The sequence below is a fragment of the Neopelma chrysocephalum genome, unplaced genomic scaffold (genome assembly GCF_003984885.1).
Source record: "Neopelma chrysocephalum unplaced genomic scaffold, ASM398488v2 Primary Assembly neopelma1_84, whole genome shotgun sequence".
Classification (NCBI taxonomy): Eukaryota; Metazoa; Chordata; class Aves; order Passeriformes; family Pipridae; genus Neopelma; species Neopelma chrysocephalum.
The window spans coordinates 8,241,555-8,268,670 of NW_020897746.1; the positions used below are offsets into that span (position 1 = coordinate 8,241,555).

The following is a 27,116-nucleotide window of genomic DNA, read 5'->3' on the forward strand; positions in this document are numbered from 1 at the left end:
GAGGTGCTCAAGGACAGAGACTGGACGTGGCTTCAAGTGCCAAGGTCTGGTTGACAGGGTTGGACCCAATGATCCCACAGGGCTTTTCCAACTGAACTGATGCTACAGTTCTGTGATTCCTGATGTGCTCCAAGCGCTGGGCTGTCCCTCACAGCACCCGGGACCCTCATCTCTCTGAGGGCACCAAGCCAGGGCAGTGCTGCTTTATCAAACTCCTTTATCACTGTATGCTATGGTATGAAGGCCCACAGCCTCTGGGGTTTGTTTGGTTCTTGATTTTTTTTTAAAGGATTTTTTTTTTACCCTGTCTGAGGTGTCACAGTTCAGAGAACAACCTGTCATCTGCAAGAAATCTCTTTAGAAAATTAAAAGTGAGCACAGCTATTTGCTGGGCTGTTTTACTGAACAAACACTGCCAGCTGGACCAAGAGCATTTTACCAGACACTTGTCACCTTGTGAACCTCTAAGTTCACAAAGACAACAGGAAATCCGACTGCAGAATGACAGGGAGAAGTGGTTGGAGTTTCTTCCCCCTCACAGTAGATTCCTGCAGCAACACAGGGCATCTTCCCCTCCCTGAGGGCACAGACCGGGGGGAACCAGCACACGGACCATGCACCTCCCTGAGGGCACAGACCGAGCCGGGGCAGCGCTGCCCCGGGAGGAACCAGCACACGGATCCCCCACAGACCGGGCCAGGGAGCGCTGCCCCGGGAGGAACCAGCACACAGAACCCGCACAGCCCCCGCCGGGTGAGCGCAGCCCCAGCCGGAGCCGCCTCTCGCCTCCCGCGGTCCCCGCGGGGCCCTGAGGGGCGGCCGCCCCCGCCCCGCGCAGCCGCCGCGCAGCCGCGGCCGCGGGTCCCTCGCGAGCCGCCGTAGCTCCGTGAGGGGAGCCCGGGCAGCCGAGGCCCAGCGGCGCCGCCGCCCCGCCCGAGGTGAGCGGCCCGGGCCGGGCAACGAGCGCGGACATGAAGAAGGACGTGCGGATCCTGCTGGTGGGAGAACGTGAGTGAGGCAGGGCCCGGGCGGGGCGGGGGCCGCCGGCTGGGCTGTCACATCAGTGCCGCGGGGCTCAGCCCGGCCCGGGCGCTGCGGGGCAGAGCAGCGCCGGCCCTGAGGGGCGGGCGGGGGTCGGGGCTCCGGGAGCGCTCGGAGCTGCCCCTCGGCTCCCCGAGCCGGGCAGTTCGCGGAGCTGTGCGGCTTGGACGCCCCTGGAGATGACACCGGGGGGAGGAGGTTCCTGACCGGCGTTTGACAAGAATTTGGCCTGTTCAAAGTTATTTTCCTTTTTTTTTTTTTCCTGCTTTTCCCCTTTATTTTCCCCTTTTCTTCTCTCTTTTTTTCCTTCCCCGCCTCCCTTTTTTTCTCCTTTTCTTTTTTTTTTTTTCCTGATGAAAACCCAACTCGCATCTTTCCTGTTTACTGCCTTTGGAAACCAGTGGCCTGATATGCTCCAGCCGGTTATATATATGGATATATATATATATGTTGTGGATTTGTGCCCAGGGACCCCACATCCCCTTTTCCTGCCTTTCCCTCGCTGTATGACCTTGGATAAACAGCACGTCCGTGTGCCTGCCGGAGGGACCGTGGGGCCGGGTTTTCTCGTGTGCTCCCAAAATCACGTCCTTAACTTCGCACTGAGGTGCCCAAATCATCGGCAGGGCTTGCGGAGACACAGCTGCTCCCCGCTGCTCATGGCAGCGAGGAGGTTCTGCTCTGGTAGTTTGCAAAGTGAGCTTAAGTTCCTCACGGGGAAAGAACAGAGAGTAATTACCAAGTGTTATTAGTAAAATTGCCTAATTATGCTGAGAATGTGGTGCTGCTGACAAAGCTTTCCTAAGTACCGAATGCCCCATATATATATATTTATAGAGCAGTTTATGCAGTTTTATAGTGCAGGGTGGCTCTGTCAGTGCTGCCTGGAAAGATTCTCTGTGGCTTCTCCAGAGAGGAATCTTCAGGGAGCTGCCACTGTGCAGAAGGAGCTCACTCACTGAGATTGTACTCGCTTAGTTTTGCATGACTCTGTTTAGGAATGTATTTGTGCATTTGAATGCACAGTTTAATTCCTCTTTAGAATATGTGCCTAATTTACCTCATTTACCTGGGTGCTGAACTGGTTCAGTGCAGTGGTTTCAGCACAGGTGTAACAGGTGCTTTGTTTTGACAGCAATGTGTCTAAAGTGGGAATTTAAAATGTAAATTTAAATATAGCAATGTATAGTACATGGCACACATCAGAGATTGTGAGCGTCTCTGTATTGTGTTTTTTGTGGACTTGTTGCAAACAGAAGGGAGGGATTTGTTACACAAATCAGTAGAACTTGTCAGTTATAGTGTCAGTGCTGCTTTGTATCCTTGTCTCATTTGTTAGTCTGAAACCACAAGTTAGTCCAGACCATCTAAAACTTGTTAGGTGGTAACAGCAGAACATCAGGTTCACGATCTGAAATGTGTGAAGAATTGTTATTGTAAGCCTGTTCCAAAACAGCCTGTTCATGCCTTGTCTTCTACAGTTCAGGTTTAAGGTTCTTTTACTCCTTGTATCCAGGATGAAAACATCAATTTTTAATAGCCAGTAATTTTCAGAATATGTTCAGCATGTTGTTTTATGCAGCATGATCTAATAAACTTATATATGAGGAAAAAGACGATTTAATTACCCCAAGGTGCTGTGTTTCCTTCATCCCAGTCAGCTGGAACTGTTTAGGCTGTTATTTCTCAGACTGTAAACAGACTGGGAAAGGCAGAGGGCTGACCTAGATTCAAAGAAAATAAACCAAATCTCTGCACTTGAACCTATGGATTTTCATAAAACTCTGGGACACTGGGAAGTGTATCAGGAGCTTATAAACACTGAGCATTTACTAACCAGCAACACATAATCTTCTATTTTCAGTCCTGTGGAGTGAGTTTCTTTATCTGCAAAGCCAATGTGTTTTAGGTTAGAACTGTCTTGGTCAGGTGCAAAATGCACAGCACTGTTTTCACTAATTGTCTGATAACTTTACTTACCTTTTTTCCTGTGCAAACAGGAGAGCTTCCAAAGCTCTTTTGATTCTATCAGGATGAAATTTAAGATGCAGCTGATGCAGGAGGGCATCTGGCAGTGTAAGTTAGAATTTTAGCTCATAGGAGTATCTTTGATGCAAACACCCCCACATTGCTGGTAGGAAACCTGCAACTTGCTGCTCTCCAGGTAGTGCCACTAGGGAAAAGTTTATGCAGTTCTCCCTAAGGAAAGCAGAAATCTTCCTCCCCAGAGTAACTTTTTTTTGCTTCTCTTAATTTTGTAACAACTACTCTTTAACTTACCATGGTGAAGAGAAGGTTTTATTTCTGGAGGTCAGAAGGCCCTTTGTTACTGTACCAAAAATAGATTTGGATAAGTTGAGTGGAGTCTGATTAGATCATCAGTTCAGTGATGCCATTTCCTGCACAAAATCAACCAGTTGTACAATTCCATCTCTTCTTTCCTATTCAGAATTATACACAATTACACAGAGCAGTGTAAATGCAGTGATAGAAGCCAAACAACTTGTGTGCCTTGGTGACATTTCTGTTGTTTTTGGTGGGAACAGTGACACAGGCTCTGACTGGTACTGAGCAGTGCCTGGCTTGGTAACATACAAGTGCTGGCAGAGATGCTGCTACATCCAGGATGAAACAGGTTTTTCCCTGAATTAAGAGCTGTTGGAAATATCCAATCCCAGCTAACATTTGAATCTGAGCATATTATTTTTTAAGACATGTCTCAAAACCAAATAAAGCAGTAATAGTGTTTCAAGGCTTCCAAAGGAACAGGGAGTTCACAGCTGGAGGGTTTTTCAGAGAGGGGAACCCTGAGAAAAGTTACCAACTCTTCATTTTCAATGGTCACATTAAAGCTTCTCAAACCCAAGCAGCTCAACTGTGATATCAGAAGTCTGAACCTTGCAGGTAAACAAAGTCATTTATTTGATGGAATAGAGCTGGATATTGAAGCAGAGATGGCCATCTGGGATTAAGCAAACTGTGACTTTAGAAGGGTTGGTGGTTTTGTTGGTTTTTTTTTCACTTTTTTGGGGGGTAGCTCATTTGTGTCAAGGAGATTATGCTCTTGCACTTCCAAATAGTCAAACTGTTGGAGACTTTGTCCACTGACAGCAGAGCTGAGTCTTTTTGTCCAGTTCTCATCCTTGCTAGTGTAGGACTGGAGCACAGTCATCATATCAAGAATGCTATAAAAATAGTTAATTTCTAAATTATTTTCTGTGTGCCACCTTTGTTTCTATTTCTGAAGTTGCATTGAAGCATTTCTAGTTTGTTTTGATTATTTGTTTGGTTGGTTACATCTTCTGTGTTAAGGCTAAAACGTGATAATTCTTTTGTGTAAGAGCAGAATTTAGTTCCCTTCTGGATGAAATGCAGAAGTGTGAGATGGATCCCAAGGTTTTACAATAAAAGAATTATGAGAGCATTGCTGTCAACCATGTTTAGTGTGATGAAACAACAGAGAAAAAGCTTTTAATGTGGTCAATTGGAAAATGTTTATAAAATATTATGATTTCAAGATAGGATACAACTACTGAGTGTAACAACAAATTATCTAATCTGTGTGTTTAATGCTTTTGCAGCCAGAGTGGGGAAGACATCACTAATTATGTCTCTTGTCAGTGAAGAATTTCCAGAAGAGGTAGAGCATTCTTATTTGTTTTCCAAGTTTTATTTCTATCCTGTCGTATAATATTTTTTCAAAGAGTAAGTTAATAGGCTCTGCTTTAAAGTAAGGCTTAGAAAAAAATAAAGTTTACAACTGCAATGATGACTTCAGAAAGAGTGATGTAGGTTTTAATATAAAAGATGCAGTTTAAATATAGAAGATTAGAAATTTAAATTTTATCTAAGTTCCTTTCTTGGTTTTCACATGGTTAATTCAACTAATTGTTTCATATGTGATGAATGTTAGGCTTTTTCAGCAGCTGAAACTGGTCATAACTGGCAGCACATTTCAACATGAGAGACTCATAAATGGGAAGGTCCTGAAAGAGGCAAGACCCTCAGTTTTTTGGGGGTGTTGTATTTAAAGAGCAAGTAGATTGAAAAATTATTGAGAATGAGGAATTAAAAAGTCACATTGTATAACTTTAGCCATTTTTTTGTAACTAAGCAAGACATTGCCTTTACTTCTGCCTTTGAAGAATGTTTTACTGACTCTCTTGAAGTAAGAAATGCCAACAACTCTTCCAGCTTTCTTCCAAAACAAAAGTATAGCTAATACTACATATTATTCCTTTAAAAAAGCAGCACGTAGTTCTCTGTATGCCACAAAAAGAACAGCAGCTGCTGCAAATAGTCAAGCTTTTTACATATAAACATGAATGTTTATTTCTTCTGATCACAGGTCTTAAAATAGACATCATGTGCTGCTCTTTGAATCTGCTCTGTGCTGTTTAATGCAAATCAGGAGGTTACCACGGTGCAGGAGTGAAGATTAGATTGTTAACATAGCTGAATTTGGTTAACATAACTGAGTTGTGTTAACATAAGTGAATTTTGTTACCATAATTGAGTTTAGTTCCCAGCCTTGCAGGTAAAAAAGAGCCCCAGTTCCTGTTCTTAAACTGCTCAGGGGCCTGTTCCTTTGGCAGGTCATTTGTGGGTGTGTTTAATGAATTATTGTTCTCTGTTCACTTCTCAGCTTCTTCCTGCAGTAGAACCTGGAATATTTGTCTAAATTCACATGGAGAGATAAAGCATCATTAATATATAGCACAAAATCTGCCTGAAATTACAGAAACAACTTTTTTAGAAATACTGCATCCCATAAAAACTACTTGAAGAGACCTGCACAATTCCTGCAGACCAGTCATGGGGGTGTGTGACAGGCACTGCAGCTTGGAAATAGTGTTCAATATACAGTATATTTTACATATATATATATATATATATATACAGGGTGCTATCAGTAATCATTCTTGAGGGCAATGTGAGCAGAGCCTGAAGCTTTAAAAAGAGCCATTCTTGTGGTGATTGGCTTTTCTTTTTCCCTTTGTTTACTGAAAAATAAGTATCATGAAAGTTCAGTGTCAACAGGTGAAAGGCAGTAAGTAGCTGTGCAGGAGATTTTCATTAAAATTAGGTTTAAGTTGATTGTTCCTGAATGTGGATTAGTGTTCTCTGGAAAAAAATGATGATCAGAGCTGGTTTACAGCATTTTGCAGAACATGCTTTTTATTAGTATCATGTTTTGCTTTGCAGAAGTTTTCTGAACTTAATGTTTAGCGCTGTGAGAAGCAAGGAAGTTGTCAGGTTATGATTGTGTTAAAATTGAGACTTATATTTTGTCTGTCATGTTTGCTTAAGTGTTGGGTAGAGTGAATTTGAGTTTTATAGAAGCAGTCACTGTATGTATCCCTTAACAGCACCACCTTTCTGCAGGAAGTTCCTTAGTAAGTTGACTAATAAAGAATGAGAAGGTAACAGTGACTTTCAGTACATTAAAAGAACCCGAAACAAACAAATAAAAATCAAAAGTACTTGAATAGCTCAATATGTTGGTTTATTTAAAGCTGACTAAGTGGCAGGTATATTGTAGTCTGTGACTTTTTTTCACCATCTGGATTATCTTTAAAGGCTCTTTCTTGCTGTTTCTTTGCAACCCAAGGTTCCTCCACGAGCTGAGGAAATCACCATTCCAGCTGATGTCACCCCTGAACGAGTGCCAACCCACATAGTGGATTACTCAGGTGGGGACTGCACAGCACCAGCACTGATTTGGTGGGAATTGTTTGTCTGACTCAACAGCCCCTGGAACAGTCAGGCAGGGATGGGAACAGAGCTACAGGGAGGAGAAGCCCAGAGTAAAGTAGGGACTAAGTTTGATCACCCCATTGCTTCCCATGTTGTATTTTTTCATGTATTTTAATCTTTAGTGAATAGATCAATAAGTTCACTGTCAAGGTTCATGTGTTATCATAAATCCATGCAGCTGCTGCACAGCTGGAAAAACCCTTCTGCCATTTACTGTGGAAGTGTTAACAGGGACCTTCCTGTCCTCTCCCTCCCACCACTGCTGAGGAATCGTCTTTGGTGTGCTGACCTACTTGGAAAAAGAAATAATGCACATCTTTCTTGTTGGACTTGAGCTTAAATTTATGTGGAGTGGGTTCTTCTTTCTATTGGATGACGTTTTTCATAGATTCAGTTCACAGAAACTTGGTATCGCTGAAAAAAATCATCTTCCCTCTAATAAAATTGAATGTGCCATATTCTGATGTGAAAGTTTGCATTATAGAAGGAAAGGGCTGTTGATAAATGTAGGAGAATGCAAACTGTGACTCATTCCAGAGAGAACCTCTCTACAAATGTAATTCAAAATACCAGCTAAAAACTTGTGTGCAGCAGACTGTTTCTGTCTTGCAAGTTAATGGACCAATTTCATTATTGTTTTGGCAGAAGCACTCATTAGAGTATTTTATAAAAAGAAGTCTAAATAGCAAGGCTTTGACCAGGCTGCCTTATGAAATGCCCTGGTTCAGCTTCAGAAGTTTTTTTATTTTTGTTTGCAAAAATGGTTGGTATTAATGAGTGACTTGTTCTCTTGAATGCAGAAGCAGAACAAAGTGATGAGCAGCTTTACCACGAAATATCACAGGTAAGTGTTTTGTTTTGGGCCCTGTGCTGTAGCAAAGCTTCTTTTATTTAAGAAAAGTAGGTACTGGCACAGCGTTGGTGAATTGAGCTTGAGCTTTGTCCTTCCAAGGGAAATGACAGAACCTAAATGTCTTTTAATCAGCAGGCCAGTTTTGTAAAGAAATCATTTTACCCTGGAAAGATCCATTTTGCTTCTTCCTGTCACGCTGTGCTGTTGCATTTATGAATAGCACAGGAGTCTTGGTAATTTTATCATTCCTTCTGTTGCCTGTTCGCAGTTCTCTCTGAGCACCTTTGCACATGTTCTGCACAGGCTGTCGTGGGGCTCTGTTCCATTTCTGGCACTCACTTGGGTGCTTCAGTGGAGGCTGCACGTTGTGGCTCTTCACTTTAGGTTTCCTGGCAGGATGGGGCTCTGCAGGCACAAGCTGGGAATGTCACACTGCAGGACAGGCTTTTTGGCACATATAAATTATTTGTTTTAAGTAGTTGTTTGGGCTACAAAGAACTTAAACACGTCAGGGACAGAGTGTTTGACTGATGCTGGACTGTTCTTACTCTGATGTTACGTGTGGGTCTTTATTGTGTCTGTTGCTCCAGAGACTCTGAGCAGAGGAATTCCATGCCTTTCCTTTTTTTTTCATTTTAGGCAAATGTGATTTGTATAGTATATGCTGTTAACAACAAGAATTCTATTGATAAGGTACAGTAGTACGTTTTATCCCATTATTGCTTTAGATGTAACTTGTGCACTGTTAATTGATGCCAAGCTGAAATCTGTATTAGACATTTAAAATACCTGGGATGGAGTTTCAGATCAAGTTGTAAAGAGAATGTACAGATGTGTTATTGCTTCTGGTCCATTTCAACATCTGAGTTTTCAGTCATTTCACTCACCTGAGAAAGTTGCTCATTAATTAACTCCAATTTCTATTTGATTCCTCCTTTGTTTTTAAATATGTGCCTTCTTGGGAAAGAAGCAGTAGCAGTTGTAGTGGAACTTGTGCACAGTTCAGTCACATTCCATTTGAAAATGTATTTTTCATGTTTGTTTTTGCTCCCCCTGTAGGTAACAAGTCGCTGGATCCCCCTCATCAATGAAAGGACAGACAAAGATAGCAGGTGCTTAAGTAAAGCTGAGAAGTGTCAATTAGGCTGCACATCGATGGGTGGCATGCACAGTGTTAATTGTTTAAGAAAATCAAATTCTAAACTTAAAGTTTATATCAGAAGGCCAAGCAGCAAGAGATTTAAAGTATGTAGGTCTGTTACATGCGGCAGCAATGTTATTTGTTTTGATTTTCATGGGCAGCTTTTACCAGCTGTGTTTATAGTTGGTATGGTCTAACTAGTTTTGGCTACACGGCTTTTCTGCTGATGCTGGTTGGTGTAATAACAATGTGATGGGTTGTGTTTAACTCGGTGGGGTTTCTATCAACAAGAACTACAATTCTAAGTGTATATCGAGCCACTTTCCTTAAAACTGCTCTCATTTAGTTTTGCCTCCAGTGCTGTTTAATGACATCATGAAAATAATATAATGGCTTCTGGTGGGAGATAGAATGCTAAATCAAGATAGATCTTTTTATACATCTGTCTTTAAAGCTCTTCATATTTTTTTGGTTTTAGGTTGCCTCTTATATTAGTTGGAAACAAGTCTGATCTAGTGGAGTATAGCAGTATGGAAACTATCCTTCCCATAATGAATCAATATACAGAGATAGAAACGTGTGTAGAGGTATGCAAGACTTTCTCAAGTTAGAACAAGTAACAAAAAATGTATTCTTGCCAAGCATGTAGGGCAACTTTGTACCAGAAAATGGGATTTTTTTTTTTTCCAAATAAAATATTTCAAATAGAAGTAATTATAACAGTGAGTTTATATGTTATTTTTGTCTAGGGAAGATTACACTATTGTATAATCAAATGCTACGGTCAGATTCTAATATTTAGAGCCTGTTCACATCCTTGCCTTTAGCAAGGGCTTTAAATTTAATATTAAGCCAGACAGATGTCTGCAAATTAAAAATTGATTGTGTGACAGCAAATTGTAATGAAACTTCATTTATTAATTCCTGAACAGGTACAGGGGCTGGATGTTTGTTTTCTAAACCAGCCCTGTACCCACAAGAGGGGGCTCAGTCTTTAAAAAATCGATGCTTACTTAAATTTCAGAAGAAATCACCCAGTAGTCAAGAAACTGAACTAATCAATGTGAGGATTTCTCTTCCAGTGTTCAGCCAAAAACTTGAAGAATATATCTGAGCTATTTTATTATGCACAGAAAGCTGTTCTGCATCCTACAGGTCCTCTGTACTGCCCAGAGGAGAAAGAGGTATTTATACAGAGATTCTCAGAGCAGTTAATTGGGGGGGAGTTAATCACTTTCCTGGTCTTTCTTTTCAGTGGATTTTGCATTTCTTGGTGTGCTGTTACCACCTCCCCACCCCCAAATGTCAGGCATTCTATCCCAGAACCCTGGGGATTGTTTTGTGTTAACCTGACCTGTCCTTCCTCTTGGTTCAAAGCAGTGAGGACAGTTTTTTGTTGCCCCTGTGAACTGCTGAGTGAAAGGAGAAGCTTTGCTAATGGCTTTAAGCCAGATGTAATGTGAACCAAATCATACCTTCAATTCAGTCTCCTTCAGATATACATTTCACAGAAACTCCCTTTATTGCAGGGAAAATACTCCAGACTTGGCCTGACTTAAGGGAAAATTTTTCTCTGAGAATCTTGTGAAACTTTGGTAAAAGGGATAAGAAACAAGTGATGTGGCTGGTTTTGAGGTATCAAGGTGGTTGGCTGAGAGTGTTATTTTAAAGAAACAATTTCTGGGGCAAATACAAATAGAATCTCTAAATGTATCCCCCCTGTAGTGTTGGGCAGTAGGAAAGTTACTTCAACCCTAAATACTTTGTGAAGCAGAGAACCAGAGAATAACCCTCTTTTGATTTCTTCCATCAGAATCACCTTTATGAGTTAGTAATGTTGTGATAAAATTGTTGTTGCTGAAATCTTTTTGGTTTCCCAAACCCAATCTCTGTGTGACCTCTGTGAAGAGAAGAGTCCATCATCACAGTAGTTGTTGGGAGAGAATTGCCAGTGTCTGTTTTCCTTCACTGGAAGGTATCCTAGCAGTTCCTTTGTCCTAGAGATAGTCCATATGCTCAATGCTTTGCCTGGTAGATGAATGAGCCCTGTGAAAATTATCAGTATTTGATGTTTGAAGCCTGAAGCCATTGCTGAGGTGGTGGATAGAGATAGTCTGCTTGTTTAGAAAGAGTTCACTGTAGTTTTAGACTTATTTAGTTTTGCAAAGCACTGGGATTTCAAGGCCTTTCCCCCCCCAAAAAAAATGTTTTTGGGGAAAAAAATTCATTTAGTTGTTTCTTAAAGTTTGCTGTAGCAGTAAGACTGAATTTAGAGAACTGATTTTTAATTTTTTTTAATGACTAAGTAGTGCCACCTTCATCCTGTGAAGAGCTTGAGACTCTTCTAATAATTGAATAGAAGTACATTTAATGTGGAGTAATTACTTCAAATTTCTGGATATAAATTTGCTGTGTCAGATTTTTATATCCTCTTAATTTTTCTGTACACGTGTATGAATGTCTCCATTCTAAAACTGTAAATGAAGACTAGTGTTTGTTTCCATGTGATTGAGCTGCCTGGTGTCATTCAGTGTGATCTTTTTACATTCAAGCCTGGAAAGATACTGAACTTTGTTTCATTCCTTAGATGAAACCTGCCTGTATCAAAGCCCTCACTCGCATATTTAGAATTTCTGATCAGGATAACGATGGCACTCTCAATGATGCAGAGCTCAACTTCTTCCAGGTACCTCTTCTGCTTATTTTTTCACGATACTTTATAGTTTAACTATATAATTCCAGAAAAAAAGTGGGTTTTCTTAAAAAGAAATAATAGTAAGGTGACATGTAAGGGAATCAGGCCTAAATATTAAATCTCAAGTGCAGCATAGAAGAGCGGATTTATAAAAACAGAAATGGTATTATTTTTATTTCTAACCATTGTTCAGTTTTAGTTCAAGAGCAAAATAAAAGAATGTATTAAAAGTACAAGCCCCAGTGCTTGTACTTAAAAATAAAATACAATTTGTACACCTTTATTTCCACTAAGAAATGGTATTGTCCTTAACTGGCTTGTCAGAAGGTTTAAGGCTGTATTTCAGACAGGACATGCTGTTTGTCAGCTCAGTAGCCAGTGGTTCTAACGTGCCCTTTTTGATTTTTTGTTAGAGAATTTGTTTTAATACACCACTGGCACCTCAAGCTTTGGAAGATGTAAAGAATGTAGTCAGGAAAAACCTAAGTGATGGAGTTGCAGATAATGGATTGACGTTAAAAGGTAAGTCTTAGTTAATTCTTAAACAAATGTGTCTTTATACATTTGATAATCATTCTTACACAAAAAAGCTGGTCTTTTGGAATATGATTCTTTCAGTCTGCACGAGCTGAGCTTCCTAAGCAGTGGAATGTCAGTGTTCTTTAAGCCCTGGGACATGCTAAACAAAAATGTTCCCCAGTTCTTTGGATCAGCCTTCCCTGAGACCCCTCTGCAGGCTCTTGCTAAAGCTCCCTGCTTTGAACTGGTGAAAATACTGGGTTTATTGCCATGCAGCTGAGTTCTTCTAAAATGCTGGTGCTGAAAAAAGCAAACAACAACGACAGAAAGCCAGTTGGGTTGTTTTGAGGAAGCAATTCCTTGGAGAACACTTTTACAAATATCATTCCTGAGCCCTCAGTGTGTGTAGGTAACGCTGCAATGTCACCCAGGAGATGTAAGATCTCACTGTGCCTTTCAAGCTCTTTTTGTTTTCAAGCCTGATACCATTTCTATTAAAAACAGGTAAAGCACTTTGGGGCCTTAAGATTTCCTCATTTGATTTGTAGGTTTTCTTTTTCTACACACCCTTTTCATCCAGCGAGGAAGGCACGAAACAACGTGGACTGTCCTGCGTCGCTTTGGATACGATGATGACTTAGAGCTGACCCCAGAATACTTGTTTCCTCCGTAGGTATCACTTATTTCAGCTCTCTTTTACTTACTTGCATTTAATCTAGGCTGCTCCTGCCTTGGCAGGAGGAAAGGGTTGTTGTAGTGTGTTTATTTAACACATTGTTACGTCGAGTATCTCCCTTAGTTTATGACCCACCAGCCAAAATCTCCACGTGACTGAACAGTACAATGACTGATGTGTCTCTGGTGCCACATCATGAACTGCTCTGTCTCTTCATGAGAAAGGTGGCAGAAGAAGTTCTTAGTACAAAACTGGAACATAAATCTGAGCAGTTGCTTATTGGACTTGACAGGATTTTTGTAGCACTTGAGATCCTTTGAAAATGCCCAAATTAAAAAGTTGAGATGGACCAATTCTGTGCCTTCTTTTCAAAAAAGTGTCTGCATCATTTTCTGCTAAAAAAACCCAGACCCCAAAATACAACAAACAAGCAAACCAAGCCAAGTGATTACTATAGATCTATATATCACATAATATAAAGGCACTCATCATTGTGCTTTGGTCTCTTTTAAGACTAATTATTAAAGTTCAATGCAAAGGTCAGATGCCAAGTGTTATAATTCAAAAAGTATGAATTTTGAGTTTTAATATTCTATATTTCATAAACACAATTAACACTTCTTGTATTTGTTTCTGTTTTCAATAACAGCCTAAAAATTCCCCTGGACTGCACAACAGAACTAAATCATCATGCATACTTGTTCCTTCAAAGTATTTTTGATAAACACGATTTGGTAAGCTTTTAATTTGACTGTCTGTGTGTGCCCTTGTGCTTAAGAGCCTTACTTTACCAGCAGTTTTGCTATCAAAAGATTTGTCATTATGTCATTTTATTCAGAAACTGGCTTTAGCTTGAGCTCTGCAGAACCAGCCTGCTGCTTATGATTGTCTAAGGGAGTGTTAGTTGGCAGTTATAGCTGTACTACCAAATTGTTTTTAACTAGCTGATGCCTAGTTTTATTTAAAAACAAGAAAGAACAATGATTAAAAAGAAAGCAGCTCGGTTTCTTACAGCCAATTTCTTGACTCTTGCAAGTGTAGGGCAAGAAAATCCCAGTTTAATGAATTAAGTGAATTATGTCTGATGTGGTGGGTTTGTTTCAGGACAGAGATTGTGCTTTGTCTCCTGATGAACTGAAAGATTTGTTCAAAGTCTTCCCTTACATGCCATGGGGCCCTGATGTGAACAACACAGTTTGTACAAATGAGAGGGGATGGATCACATACCAAGGGTTTCTCTCTCAGTGGACGTGAGTGTGACACACGACATTTTGTACTTGAGAAATTTAGATATGATTATTTTGGTTTGTAGATTCCTCTTCAAAAAACTAGTAGAAAGAGTGCAAGTTTAATAGTTTTGACAAGCAGTCAAGTTTTTGTAGCCATCCAGTGGCCTGATCTTCAGATAATTGTTACAACCTGTTCAGGCCAGTATTTAGTGTTAACAATGAAGAATTGTCTCTGCAAGATGTGGAAATCTCCCTGACACTTGTTGAAGTTTTATTTCTGTTGTTTACTCCTTAGAGGTGGTTTGAATAATGATGTTCAGTAACGAGGAGTTCTCTCCAAAACAGGGAAAATGAGGAAAACATTGTTTGGGGAGGAAACAAAATACAGTGTAGGTTGATAGGCCTCAGCCAGTACTGTCCTTGAGGTGTTTGGTGACCAGTACTGCTGGTAAAGTTGTCACCATTTGCCTTCAGGGGCTTTTGTCCTTCAGTTCTACATAGTGCCAGGAATGTGTTATGTCAGTCTGGAGATAGGAGGGAAATTTAGTTTCAGGAAAGAATTGGTACCACAGATGCTGACAGTTGAAGGCTCTTTGTGTCCCCTCTGCCAGACTCACCACGTACCTGGATGTGCAGCGTTGCCTGGAGTACCTGGGTTATTTAGGGTACTCCATACTTGCAGAACAAGAATCTCAAGCATCAGCAATTACAGGTAACAAAAATTTGATACAACTCAGACATTTAAATTTAGAAATATGCTAAAGAGTAAATCGTTTAATGGTTCATCTGGTTTCACTTATTCTCCTTCTTTTTCTGTTCAAATGAAACCCTTGATTTGATTTTTTGAGGGATTGTTTTGTGTGCATTTTATTGTTTCACATTTTCACATTCACGTGCACGTACATCTTGTGAAAAACATTTGTGTTTTTTTCAAAAGTGACAAGAGATAAAAAGATAGACCTGCAGAAAAAACAGACTCAGCGAAACGTCTTCCGCTGCAACGTTGTTGGGATGAAGGGCTGTGGGAAAGGTGGAGTTCTCCAGGCTCTGCTTGGAAGAAATCTAATGGTAAGAACCCTGTTGCTTATACTCACCTATATATACTCTTGGGTTAAGACTAGAGAGCAATTGGTCTTAAAGCTTTATTGGTTATTACTGAGTTTGGAGAGTTCTTTGAGGGAATATAGAATTACTAGGGAGGGGGTTGTTTATGGTTTTTTTGGTTTTGTTCTTTTTTGGCAGAGGCTGTTTCATGCAATAATGACTTGTACATCGTGGATTATAGCTATGCAAAATAAACCAAAGATACTGCAATTTTCATTTATTAATAAATGGAGTAAAACAGCTGTTCAAATCTAACTTAAAGGGAACAGTTGCTGTGGTCTAACACGAGATTCTGCCTTTTCAGAGACAGAGGCAAATCCGTGCAGAACACAAATCTTACTATGCCATTAATACAGTCTATGTATATGGACAGGAAAAATACTTGCTGGTAAGTAATACTTGCCTTGTTCTTGTGCTGGGATTAGGATGGCTAATGTTAATATTCAGTGGGAGAAATAAGTTCTTTAAAGCTTGTTCCACTCGAGTTTTCCTTTATGATAATATGATCTCTCTCTTTGTTTTCCAAGATCTAGTCCTCTGCTCTGTGGTTTTCCTCTGTAGGATAAATGCCCTTTTCTATGTGTGTCTAAGACTTTGTGTTAAAGTAAATATCACTTTTTACGTTGAGGCTGGGATTGCCTGCAGATGTGATGTTAACAGCTCACATGTGCTGCCTGCCTGGCAAATTCCTACTGTTCTTTTTCACTGGTTCTTCCAACTGTCAGTCCATTAGTTCTAAGGATACATAAAAATGAGCCATAAAAACTATGAGGAAGAAAACTTACAAAATTCCTTTAGCTGCATAATGACAAGCTTTTCTCCCTCTGCAACCATCTTTTCTTCCAGCTACATGATGTCAGTGACTCAGACTTTTTAACTGATGCTGAGACCGTCTGCGACGCTGTCTGCCTGGTGTATGATGTCAGTAACCCCAAATCCTTTGAGTACTGTGCCAGGATTTTTAAGGTTTGTAGAGTTTACATTTATGTATCTTCTCACTGACTAAATATTCAGTGCCACTTACTGGTCCTATACACTGGTTTTAGTGCTTAAAAGACATTTTATTTATCAACCAAATGCTGGTTGATGCATTAACGGTGCAGTTCAGTTATTCATACAAAGCTGAATCTACTTGTCTGTGTAAACTGTTCTGCTTCTAGAAATGCTTCATTTCAGTAAAAGTAATATATCTTAATGCTGCTGCAGCCAGTTCAGTGCAGCCTGTTCCAGGCTGAATGTGTCACACACTGTCTCTCTCACTGCTTTTCCTTTCCATTTGCAGCAGCACTTCATGGACAGCAGAATACCATGTTTAGTGGTAGCTGCCAAGTCCGACTTGCATGAAGTTAGACAGGAATATAGTATTTCTCCTGCTGAATTCTGCAAAAAACACAAAATGCCTCCACCTCAAGCCTTTACGTGTAACACTGCTGATGTGCCCAGCAAGGACATCTTTGTGAAGCTGACGACGATGGCAATGTATCCGTAAGTCCTGGGGCTGTGCTGCTGTCCCTGTGCATGGGCCACGCTCAGAACCACTGCATGTCATCGTGAGCCACAGCAGGGAACTGCCTCACTCAGGTTTAGCAACAGAGTGACTTGAGTAGAATCTTCAAATTACCTCAAATTGAGAAAGCTGGCATGTATCCAACACATAAATCACTCCCAGCTCTTGTTGCCAAGGTGTTTTTTGAGGAATACACTGGTTCATCCAGCTCACGTTGCAAATTCCAGTGTAGGATTCTTTTTGGTCCTTATTGTGCATACAAAACTCAGGATATCATTTTCCTATCTTGGTATATTTGAGATATTCATGAATGAGTTGTACCGTAATCCTTGTTAATAGACCAACTTGATTACAACTAATGTCACCTTAGTGCCCAACAGTTCCCCCACTGCCCTGCTTGAAGTATTTTTTATTTTCAGGGTGTTTATTGCTATGTGCTTCAGTTCATTAATCTAATAAATATTATAGTTTTAATAGAATTTCTGTATAAACACCTTTGGACTTCAGAAGCAAGATACTTGAGTGCAGATTCTCCTTCACATCTCACTGTTGCTAAGCTCACTTTGCATCTCTTTTTTTGGTGGGTGGAGCTTTTAATATGGTGATGAACTACATAAATATTACAGCAGATGGAGTCTAGTATGACAGCTGACATTTGCTTTAAATTAAATAGAAGTAATGTCTCTTTCACCTAAAATAATATGGTGTTCTTAATTATTTGAAACTGGATTTATTGAGTTAGACTTGTAAAGCTTTAGTTTGGGCTTTTTTTCTCTTGTATTTGTTTTGTACCACTGGAATACTGGGAAACCACTAAAGTGTAGCACTGCCCAAATGTCTGTCATATCAATATTCCTGCTTCTCCCTTAGTTTTCAAGCATGTTGTGTTTGTTAGGGTGGGAAAAATAGAGGCAACTGTCACCTTGTAAAGTGTGCAAAGTGGTAGAAAATGTGGCTTCCTTTCCTTTGAAAAAGGGGTGTTACCTATTGCTGTGCAGACATACTTAGAAGCCTTTAAATGCTCTCCTTACAAACTTGGGCTAAATTCAGCCAACATTCTCACCATGTTTGTGCTCTGACTGACATCTGAGCACGGTGGTGACGCCAAATCCTCCGAGGCGTGGAACCTCTGCCCGTGAGCTCTGCACAGCTGTAGTTGTACCCTTTCTTCCCCGGTGTATTTTTTTTTTCCCCCTCTCCTCTCCTTCCTCATTCAAATGTACCTTTTATTCCTGACTCTCTCTTGGTTGTGGCACAGCCCTAATGTGCAGCTGATTTGATGAGCAAGATTTCACCTGCTGTCCTTCTGTGTGTCTCCGCAGCCATGCCCGGTTACGCTGTATGTGCGCCTGCAACAGGTGTACATTTTGCATCTGTCAGAACTTCCTCAACTCAGACTTGCTGCAATCTGTAAAGAACAAACTCTTCACTGCAGTTCTTAACAGGTCCTTAACTTTATTTACTAGGTACCAGGTGTGCTTTGAAAAAAAAAAATAAAGGGTTTGTTGGTTTTGGTTTTTTTGGAAAAAGCAATTGGGAACCTTATATACTGCAGGTTTTTCACTCCATATCCACTGAAGAGGCAGATACTTTAATAATGGTCATAGAATTGTCAGACTTTAACTTGAAGGTACTTTTGAGCTTAGTCCAGTGATTTTTTTCATTTATTTTTTTTTTAACATTACCAATTTGGTAATTGAATCAGGTTCTTAGTGATTGCAAAAATACCGTGGATAATTAGGACTGTGTCTTTAGGGAACTGATAATGAACATTAAGTACTGTCTACAAATCTGTGTAATGTTTCTCACTTGAGAATTCTCACTTGAGAATAAACAAACATTACAGGTTTGTTTAGTATTGATTAGAGGTAGTGCCTTTAGATACCAATTACACAGATACTTTCATAAAGGCACAGTTTGACTTACAGCAGCATCGTGTAACTTTAATTACATGTTTATAATTGCTAGTTTGATATTTGGGAATTCATAGAATTTCTGTGTGTGTGTGTGCTATGCTTGGTTTACACAAAGAGTGAATATTTTGTGTTAAATAATCCAGATCTTTTAACATCCAAATCCTCTCTGAATGGAATGCAACATGTGAGAAGTGGTAAATGCTTAAACATTTGCATTTCCAGACAGTTTGGAAAAACAATGGGTAAAGAGAGATAACTGGTTTTCAACATTGAAAACAGTGCTATAGCTTGTCCTGTGTGTACTGCAGGCAGTTGTGGACACATGATTTACTAACACTCAGCACTTGCCATCACACCCAGCAAATGGGAGTTCAAACCCAACAATTGTTGCAGTGCAGAGGTTCCATTATCCATGACCTTCTTGGAGGCTTAGATGGTAACTGTGTGTGTTGAAGGCCATGGTTAGAATATCCTGACATGCTGCTGGTCCTTGTGTGTTACTACTTTTTATGGGTTTCAGATGTAGCTGCTCCAAATAAGTGTTTGCCTCCTTTAAATTCAAGTTACACACACGTGGGAGGGCTGCTGATACACCCACCTGCAGGATTGAGTATGTGAAATACAGCTTTAATCCAAGATAAAAGTGTTAACCACAGAGTGAGAACTCAAAGAAGGGTGAAAAACTTCCTAGCTTGGGCGAAGACTGAATGAGTGAGGCTGTTGATGCTGCACCTCTTCTCCAGCAGTCATCCTGTGGGCAGAAATCCCCTGGAGCAGCATCTCCTTGCATATTGAAACTTCACTGGGCAGTCACTGCTAGGAAATGCCAGCTCTTCATTACTGAGGCTGAAATCACCTCTGTAACACATCTCCATTTTTTGGAATGGTTATGGGCTGCTCCATTGGCTGTTGTGGCTTGTTTCTCTCTTTATGGGCCCGTGGGGTTTTTGAGTCCTGCATTAGACACTGAACTTTGTTCCTCTGAAATCCTCTCAGGGACTGGAGGTACTGAAACCTTTCAATGAGAAGCTTTGGGATGCTGTCATTCCACACCTTATCACTAGAGAGTGTGGAATAAATGCGGGAATCTACTGCCTAAAAAGTCTGTAATTCAAAGTAAAGAGAATTCCTCACAGCCACTTCCCTAGAGAAGGAAGAATTGTTTGCTGGAGTCCCTTTGTCTCTAGTGGTTCAGTCAGGCACTTGGGGCTTGGTGCAGGTTTCCAGCACGCTCACTTCATCTCACCAGCTCTTACCAACACCTTGCTGCAGGTTATTCACCATTCAGCACAAGAACTGCTGCACAGCTGCATTTATAGTAGAGCTGAAATAACTGTAAAAAAGAGGGAATAGCTCCCAGTTGTAGACTAAGGAGGGTAGAGGTGGATTTCTTGTTTAAAATTGATAGATTTTTTTAATCTAATGATGTGTGATTAGATTAGAGAAAGCATTTGGATCAAGAAGGACTTTCTGATGTAGTTACTTTCTGTAACTTCTCTTATTTTGCTTTCACAAGTGCTTACATTAGGTCAGATAGTTGGACAAATGTTAGATAACTGATGGGTGAAGGAGGTTTCTCAAGAGTACTTTATTCTTCTGATCCCTTCCTATTTTGAAGCTTGAAGCAGTGGAAGCTTTTCAGGTAAACTGAATTTTTTCACATTGGACTCCTTCCTGAGTTATTTGTTGCTAAGTAACCCTCAAACACTATTAAGGCAAAATATTATATCATATTTGAATAGCCCCACCTTAGTAGTTAAAGAAAGAACATTGTCTCTGTGCATCTGAGCAAGCTGTTCCTGCCCACCCTCAGTTCCTCCTGAGAGGCTCTCCCAGGGTTTGGAGGCTCAGGAAGGGCAGCTCAGCTGGGAGATGTTCATTGTGCAGGACTGGGATTGTTGGGTTGAACTGCCCAGGATCACTCTTGGCTGGTTTGGAGGCTCAGGAAGGCCCTGCATTCAGAGCACTCCCCGTGCATGTCTGAGACTTGGTACTATCCTGTAGTACTTTCATATCTTTAATTTGTGCCTTCCTTTAGGTGTTCATTTGTATTTGTCTGGCTGGCACTTAATCTCTTTTTACTACATTGTTTTACCTCTTTTTGAAAGCAAGGTTTCTGCTTTTGTCATTCTAACCCTTTCTTTAATGATGAGCTTGGATTTTTGTCTTCCTTTTTTTCCCTTGGTTTCCAATCATTCATGTTGCCTTTTGCTTGTACAGTAGTGGCATTTTTCTGTCAGCTAAGTTCATTTCAAAATAAAATAATCCTCATGCATGAGAGTTGCTTTGTTCAGTGAGGAGACTTCTCAGAGCATGCTTTTCTTCTAAAGTTTTTAAAACACTGTGGAATTGAAATTCTAGTTGTATATAAAACCTGGTTGTTTCAGGAATTATTAGTGAGGTTTTGCTTTCTATGAAAACCTTCCTTCTGTGAAATCAAAGTTGAGACAATCCTTTCATTTTCCTGTAATAATGGGAAAGTTCTCAGAGTGTAAACCAGGGTTTATTTTTCACTGTGTGCAGTGTAGGCAGATTATTTTTCAAAACTGTGTATATTGCCATTAAATCTAATGGCAGAAATCTCTCCCTACACTGAGGTGTCCCCCAAATTAGGACAGTATAACAATGTTTTCTTGCCTATTTTCCTCCTGCTCCAAACTGTTCAATGCCCCAGCCTGTGTAGGAACTTGCAGAGCTGCATCCCCTGATTTCTTTCTGAATAGATTTCATTGAATTGGATTTGACATCCCTTTTGGGGTTTTGTAGATAATAAGATGCATTTGGAGCCTTTCATATTTTAGATGACTAATGCATGGGGGGGAATTCTGACTGCTGGAGCTGCTTTGCATCCTAGGAAAATGTGTGCCTGGAGGGCAGCTGCAGCAGCCTGTGCATGTTACGTGGTGCCTTTTGGAATTCAGTTGCTTATATTTGATTGTGACCCTTTTTCTGTCAGAGCTGCTGCTGCTGCATGAACTGGCTTTTAGTTTTGGTGTGAGCAGCCTGCTGGCCTCACCTCTGTGCTTCTGAAATGCTTTGGAAGTTACTACAGGAATGGTTCTGAACTTCTGTAGTTAAGGATAAACCTTCCCAGACCTGGGATTCTTCTGCTGCTGACTCAGGGGAAAGTGTCAGTACTGGCCCCTAACTCAGCAGTTCCTTCCTCTGTGTGCCCATGGCAGCCATGCTCAGTTAATTAACCTCTTCATCAGTGCATGTGGCAAACTAACTGGGAGTTGGTGAAGTCTCTTGAGTGAAAGACTGTTCAGATTTCAAAGATCTTATTCAACAAGTGACAAGATACTTGACTCACTGTTAAGGGTAGGTTGAATAAAAATGTCTTTTTTTTTTTTCGCAAAAATGTGCGTTAAAATCTGAATTTTACACCACAGGCAAAACTTCTAGACTTTATCTTATATTTGTGGAACTCATTGTTTGATTAAGTACACACAGCAATCTGTCTGGGAAGCTCATTATTATTACTAATAAGCAATAGTTTCAAATACAACTTCACTTACAGAGTTCTGACTATTACTCTGTATGTCTACAAGTGCACATCTATAGATATGTTTTACCCTTAGAGACAATAATTTTTCTAATTCAGAGTTACTCTCTAACTAACAAGGCAGTTAAAGTTTCTACCAGCAGTGAAAAATAATTTCCTAAGCACAACTAGACTGAAATAAAGTTTGAACATGATTTTTTGAAGAGGTAGCATTTTTCAGTGTGTATTGAAAAAAGTTTTTCTGCATTGTAACCACCTTCATGTCAAAGAACCTGTGCTGGAAACAAATATGGATCCTTTTTTTTTTTTTGTTATCTCAGATTTGTTTTGTTCCTTTAATGGCAGCTAAACAATATTAGGGATCAAAACTGTAAAAATGGATTTTATGACAGCAGAAGGAACACTGAAAGAAGAAAAATTGGGATTTTTTCGAAGCTGTGAAGCAGTTAAACATCCAGAGTGTTCTGAATTTCAGTGAGCAGTTTTGAACTTGGATTTTTGGATTGAGATGTCCAGAGGTCCCCAATCATTCCTTACTGAAGTCAGTAGATTTCCCGGAGGTTGTGAGAAAGTCCCTGTCTCCATTTAGTCCCTTATTTAAATGGAAGAGTCTGTTGTTGTTAGGCTTAGAAAAGGGATCAAAGCCAATTTGCTCTCTCTTTAGACATTACAAGAGGATTTTATCATGACTGAGAATATATTAATTGCTTTCAGAAGGATAAAGCATGCTCAGCAAGTTTCTTGCATGCCATTAAATAGGGACATGTGCAGAAGTCAGAACAAGGCAAATTATAGATAGGAATCTGAAAATCTACCTGTGAGGGATAGTGCTTTGTGAGGCAATGCAAAAGCATTCATTTGCAATTTAAACATTGATTTGCACATTTAAATGGAAGTTGTTTTTTTTTAAATTATGCAAATAGCTGGGCATTTGAATTAACCAAATTAAACTGGAGACTTGTTGGTTATACAAATCATCCAACAGAGCTTGGCACATAATCTCTTAAAATCATGTTACATACAAGTGATTTATTTTACATACACAGATAAGCTTTATAACTCACCGATCTGAAGACGAGGATTTTACAGCCTTTTACTAAAAAGGAAACCCAGACCCCTCCATGTAGTGATAAAATACATGCAAAGCATTTTATCCCAGTAATGGGATCTTGTCAGATTTGGGGCTGATGTGTTGGAGTCGTTCCAGTGTTTTTAGCACAGCTGCACCTGCAGGTGCAGGAATGTTGCAGTGTCCTGTGAACACCAGAAAGTTGAGGCTGTGGAGGTGGAGTGGGGAGAGAGAGACAGTTTCTTAAGCAGTTTCCTTTGTCCTTAAAGCAATGGCATGTAGCTACAGGAGATCATACATTTTGCTCAGCTCATCGAAAGAACAAACTCCATTCGTTTCTGTTCTTCCCCCAAGCCCTAAGTTTTAAACAACTGCATGAGAACCAGGGGCTAGGTGGCTAAAAATCCTAAATTCTCTGGGCTTTGTGATTTGAGCATATTTGAGCCAGTTGCTGTTGCGGAGCCCTGCAGTGAAGTGCCCTGTGCATGTGTGTGACAAGGTTAAGAGCCTGGCTGGCTGAGCTGGGGGCCGTGCTGGTAGCAGACCAGGAGAGCAGTGTTATGCAGCAGGTGCACGCCGTCAGCTCTCTAGAAGATTCCATCTTCATGGAGTCATCCCTTGGGCCACGCTTGCTTGAAGACAGGTAACAACACCCAAACCGAGGTGACCTTGCCATTGCCTTCTCCCTTTCTTCCCCCCAGCAAACCACTTGACATCTAGTTTGTCCAAACTAGCTGTAGAAAAACTAATGCTTGCAGGAATTCTTGGATTTGGTCTGTTCCATAACCCAGCAAGATGTTCTTAAATCAGATTAGGATTTTTTAGAGAGCAGCTGTTGTGCTGTGTGTGCACCAAAGAGCCTGTTCTTCAGCATGTGTATGGCAGAACACTGATTAACTAAATGGCTGATACTGCTCCTGCCAGTGTCTACTGAATAATATCTCAAACTGGTTTTGTGGAGTTTGGTAGCAAGTAACAATTCCTGTTCTAATAAACAGCTTGTGAGCTCTGCAGTTCTCACTCCATGAACTCCTGTGTGTGCTCAGGATCTCTGTGCTCCTTGCCCTAAACCCTCCTGCAGCTTCACTGAGTAACCCTTGGTGATTAACACAGGCTAAAACACGTAGGCTAGTGAAGTTCTGTTCTATCTTAAAAGCAAACAAAAAAATCAACTTTACTGTTGTTTAGGAACTTCCTGGGCTTTGAATGATGGCATTTATGATAACTTGTTTTAAACAGTAGCCCCTGCTCTCTGGTAAGCTGTCATACTTGAGACTGCTGTGAGGGTGGCCAGTGTTTAACTGAGCATGTTCACAGACCTCTTCAGCATTTGGGAGAGTTGGGTCATTGCCTGTCTCTACTGTCATGCAAGATGTGGCTTTTTCTGTCATACAGTCACTCCATACTGTCCTTCTCTGATCATGCCATGGTCACTGCTTGTTTCACTCACACTCAGCTTTCAGCTTGGTGTTGGATGACTGTTTCTGTTGCTGGTCTTGTGACTACTGGGAAGAAAGGGATTTACAAATGGTCCTTTAATTCTAGCTTTTGGAAAAATATTACTTGCTACTTGTCAGTAAACTTTTTTGGGGGAAGAAGAATAAGTAGACATTCAACAGGACTGGGAAGTTTTTCACGGAAAAGCAGCAATATTCAAAGTTTTTTAAAAAAAAGGGTTTTCCTGGACAGAGTTGTTCTCACTATGGGTTACTAATTATTTGTAGCTATTTTGGGTTTCCTTTCCTGAATGCCTGCTGGTCCTCCCAAAGGAGACACATGCCCTCCCCAGGTCCATGAGTGATGATCTGTCCCTGCATTTCTCCTCAGCCGTGTGGGCGCTGTGACTGTGAAATGTGCTCAGGGCAGATCAAAGCCGGAGCTTTCCCACAGGTCAAACACCTGTGCTGTGCTCGTGAGGCTGAGCTGTGAGCTGGCTGCCTGTGACAAGTGTAGTGATGAATTTCCAAAAGCAGAGTAGTTTAGCACGAGCTGTCTGGTGGTGCTGTCACGGAATTAACCCGGGTTTGTGTGTGTGTGTGTTGAATTTTAGGCACGTGACGCAAGCGGACCTCAAGAGCTCCACGTTCTGGCTCCGAGCAAGTTTTGGTGCTACTGTCTTTGCAGTTCTGGGTTTTGCCATGTACAAAGCACTACTAAAGCAGCGATGATCTGAGAAGAAGCACATCTGGCCCTACCAAATAAATAAATTAAAAAAAACCACTTTTATGTACATTCTGAATGCTTTAAATTCTGCTAGAAATATTTATATATGCAGAGTTACTTTATTAATATTTGTAATTCCTGCATAAGATTATTTTAAATTATAGCTCTAACTACAGTATTGCATAATGTGTGGGAAAAAAAAAAAGGAATTGCATCTTAACAGCCAGGTCAAATGGCTTAACTTGTGAGGCCAAAAGGGAATTTGTTGTAAATAAACTGTATATATTAAAGCAAGTAAGACATTGCTTCCCAAAAACCGATTCAAACTACTGTTCTTAGATGTCCACCATGGTGACATTCTAGTGTATATGTGAAATTAATTTTCAGTAGAGTAGAGTCAACTCAAGGATCAGACTTCCTCAAGGATTGCTTATTTATTTCACATCCATCTGAGGTGACTTCATCTTTTTGGACTATAAGCTATACCAGGCAGAATTTGTGATTTTCATTCACATTTTTAACTGATTAACAAATTTTCCCCTCTAATTATGTATTTCAAGAAAAACCTCACCTTTGCTGTCCTGGCCTATGATTTTGTATTTTACATGACCAGCGACATGTTTAGAGTCTGGTTTTTCTTTTAAAAGGAAAAACATAAACTTCAAAACCTGCCAGATCAACTTCATCTGCTGTGTGTGATCTGTCTTTCATTTTCCACTCTGTTGTGTTTTATAGCCCCTATGAATCAGACGAACAAATTTGTATGTTCTAAATGTTTCTAATTCGGAAAGTGCTGCAGTTTAATTTCTCTCATCTGTCAGTCATAGCCCTTGAAAGCTGTGTATAAAGAACACACTAGTACACAGTGCCTATTCTGCTGTAGGGTATTAGTTGCATGGATCACAGTGCATTCTGTACCGGGCTAGAATTACATATAGACACAGCTTTTTTAACGATCAAGTAAAACAAACATTAATTCCTCATGACAAACCTATTTTTCCATTGCTGGCCTTTTCAAGTATTTCAATAAAATAACTGTGTACTGTGTTTGTGTTTATCTTCTTTTTCTTTCCCTTCCTCTGCCCTTAAAAAGAGGAGTTTAACAAAACTTTGTCCTTTATGTGAGAGGCTCTCGGTGCCCTCAGTGCCTGGAGGTGACGTGTCTCGGCTCCGTGGTTTCTCTGATGCTTCTCATGACTGTGCTGCCTCCACTAAAGGTTTATTTCTAATTTATATCGGACCAAAGTGACTTCTGTGATACTTGAAAGCTGAAATACCAACAGTCGACCGTGAACTTTGTTATTTGCAATTCAACAAGCGCCGGCAGTGCCGCGTTCCCGGGGGGCTGGGAGGATTCCCGGGACTCTCTGGAGGGACCTTCCCGAGGGACCTTCCTGAGGGATCCCAGGGACTCAGGGAGGAGCCGGGAGCGGCCGCCAGGGGGCGCTGCCGCCGAACGGACGGGGGCCGTCGGGAGCGGGAAACGCTCCCGTCCTCCCGGACACCATCGGGATCGGGATCGGGATCTGTATCTGTATCTGCCCTGCGGAACATCCCCATCAGCCCGGGACCGGCGCTCGGAGCCCGGCGGGGACCAGGTTCTGCCGGTCGGCGGCTGCCCGGGCCGCCCCACACGGCCCTGAGGGAGGCGCGGGAACCGCCCCCGCCCTGAGGGGCCGCCCGCCCGCCCTCACGGCCCCGCGCCCTGCCCGCGCAGGTGAGCGGAGCGCAGCACCGCCGGCTGTGGTAAAACAGCCCTTCTCCAGGCGTTTGGGGTGAGGAATTTGCCTAGGGAAGAGACACAGGTCTTGGTGTCCAGCTCTGCTGCGGCCCCGCTCGGGCGGGCGGTGTTCTCTGAGACAGCCTCAGGTAAGAGCCACGATGTCCCTGTGCCGCTGGCCAAGCCCTGCCGGACCCTGTGAGGGTTCTAATCACCGTAAG

The 27,116-nt window shown here is 41.1% G+C and overlaps 2 protein-coding genes across 6 annotated transcripts in view; both read left to right on the forward strand.

Annotated features, from left to right (window-relative positions):
- The first annotated feature begins 877 nt into the window (after positions 1-877).
- On the forward strand, positions 878-26,222 carry RHOT1 (ras homolog family member T1). 5 transcript variants are annotated; one of them, XM_027691350.1, is made up of 21 exons: positions 878-1,008; positions 4,623-4,681; positions 6,653-6,734; positions 7,599-7,642; positions 8,291-8,344; positions 8,711-8,763; positions 9,271-9,379; positions 9,875-9,976; positions 11,380-11,478; positions 11,901-12,009; positions 12,555-12,675; positions 13,332-13,416; positions 13,787-13,932; positions 14,523-14,623; positions 14,849-14,979; positions 15,320-15,403; positions 15,862-15,981; positions 16,298-16,500; positions 17,845-17,967; positions 23,512-23,655; positions 25,063-26,222. In XM_027691350.1, the coding sequence occupies exons 1-21, from the start codon at positions 972-974 to the stop codon at positions 25,178-25,180; spliced, it is 2,124 nt and encodes a 707-aa protein (XP_027547151.1). In that variant the 5' UTR covers positions 878-971; the 3' UTR covers positions 25,181-26,222. The 5 variants fall into 5 exon arrangements, with proteins under 5 accessions (XP_027547151.1, XP_027547148.1, XP_027547149.1 ...); XM_027691347.1 differs by lacking the exon at positions 23,512-23,655 and having other exon boundaries at positions 25,063-25,403; XM_027691348.1 differs by lacking the exons at positions 17,845-17,967; positions 23,512-23,655 and having other exon boundaries at positions 879-1,008.
- A 755-nt stretch (positions 26,223-26,977) lies between these two features.
- The window catches only part of RHBDL3 (rhomboid like 3), a 63,862-nt gene continuing 63,723 nt past the window's right edge, over positions 26,978-27,116 (forward strand). The window contains exon 1 of the mRNA XM_027691357.1: positions 26,978-27,044. The gene's annotated coding sequence lies outside the window, so the exon portion shown is untranslated. The remainder of the gene's footprint in view (positions 27,045-27,116) is intronic.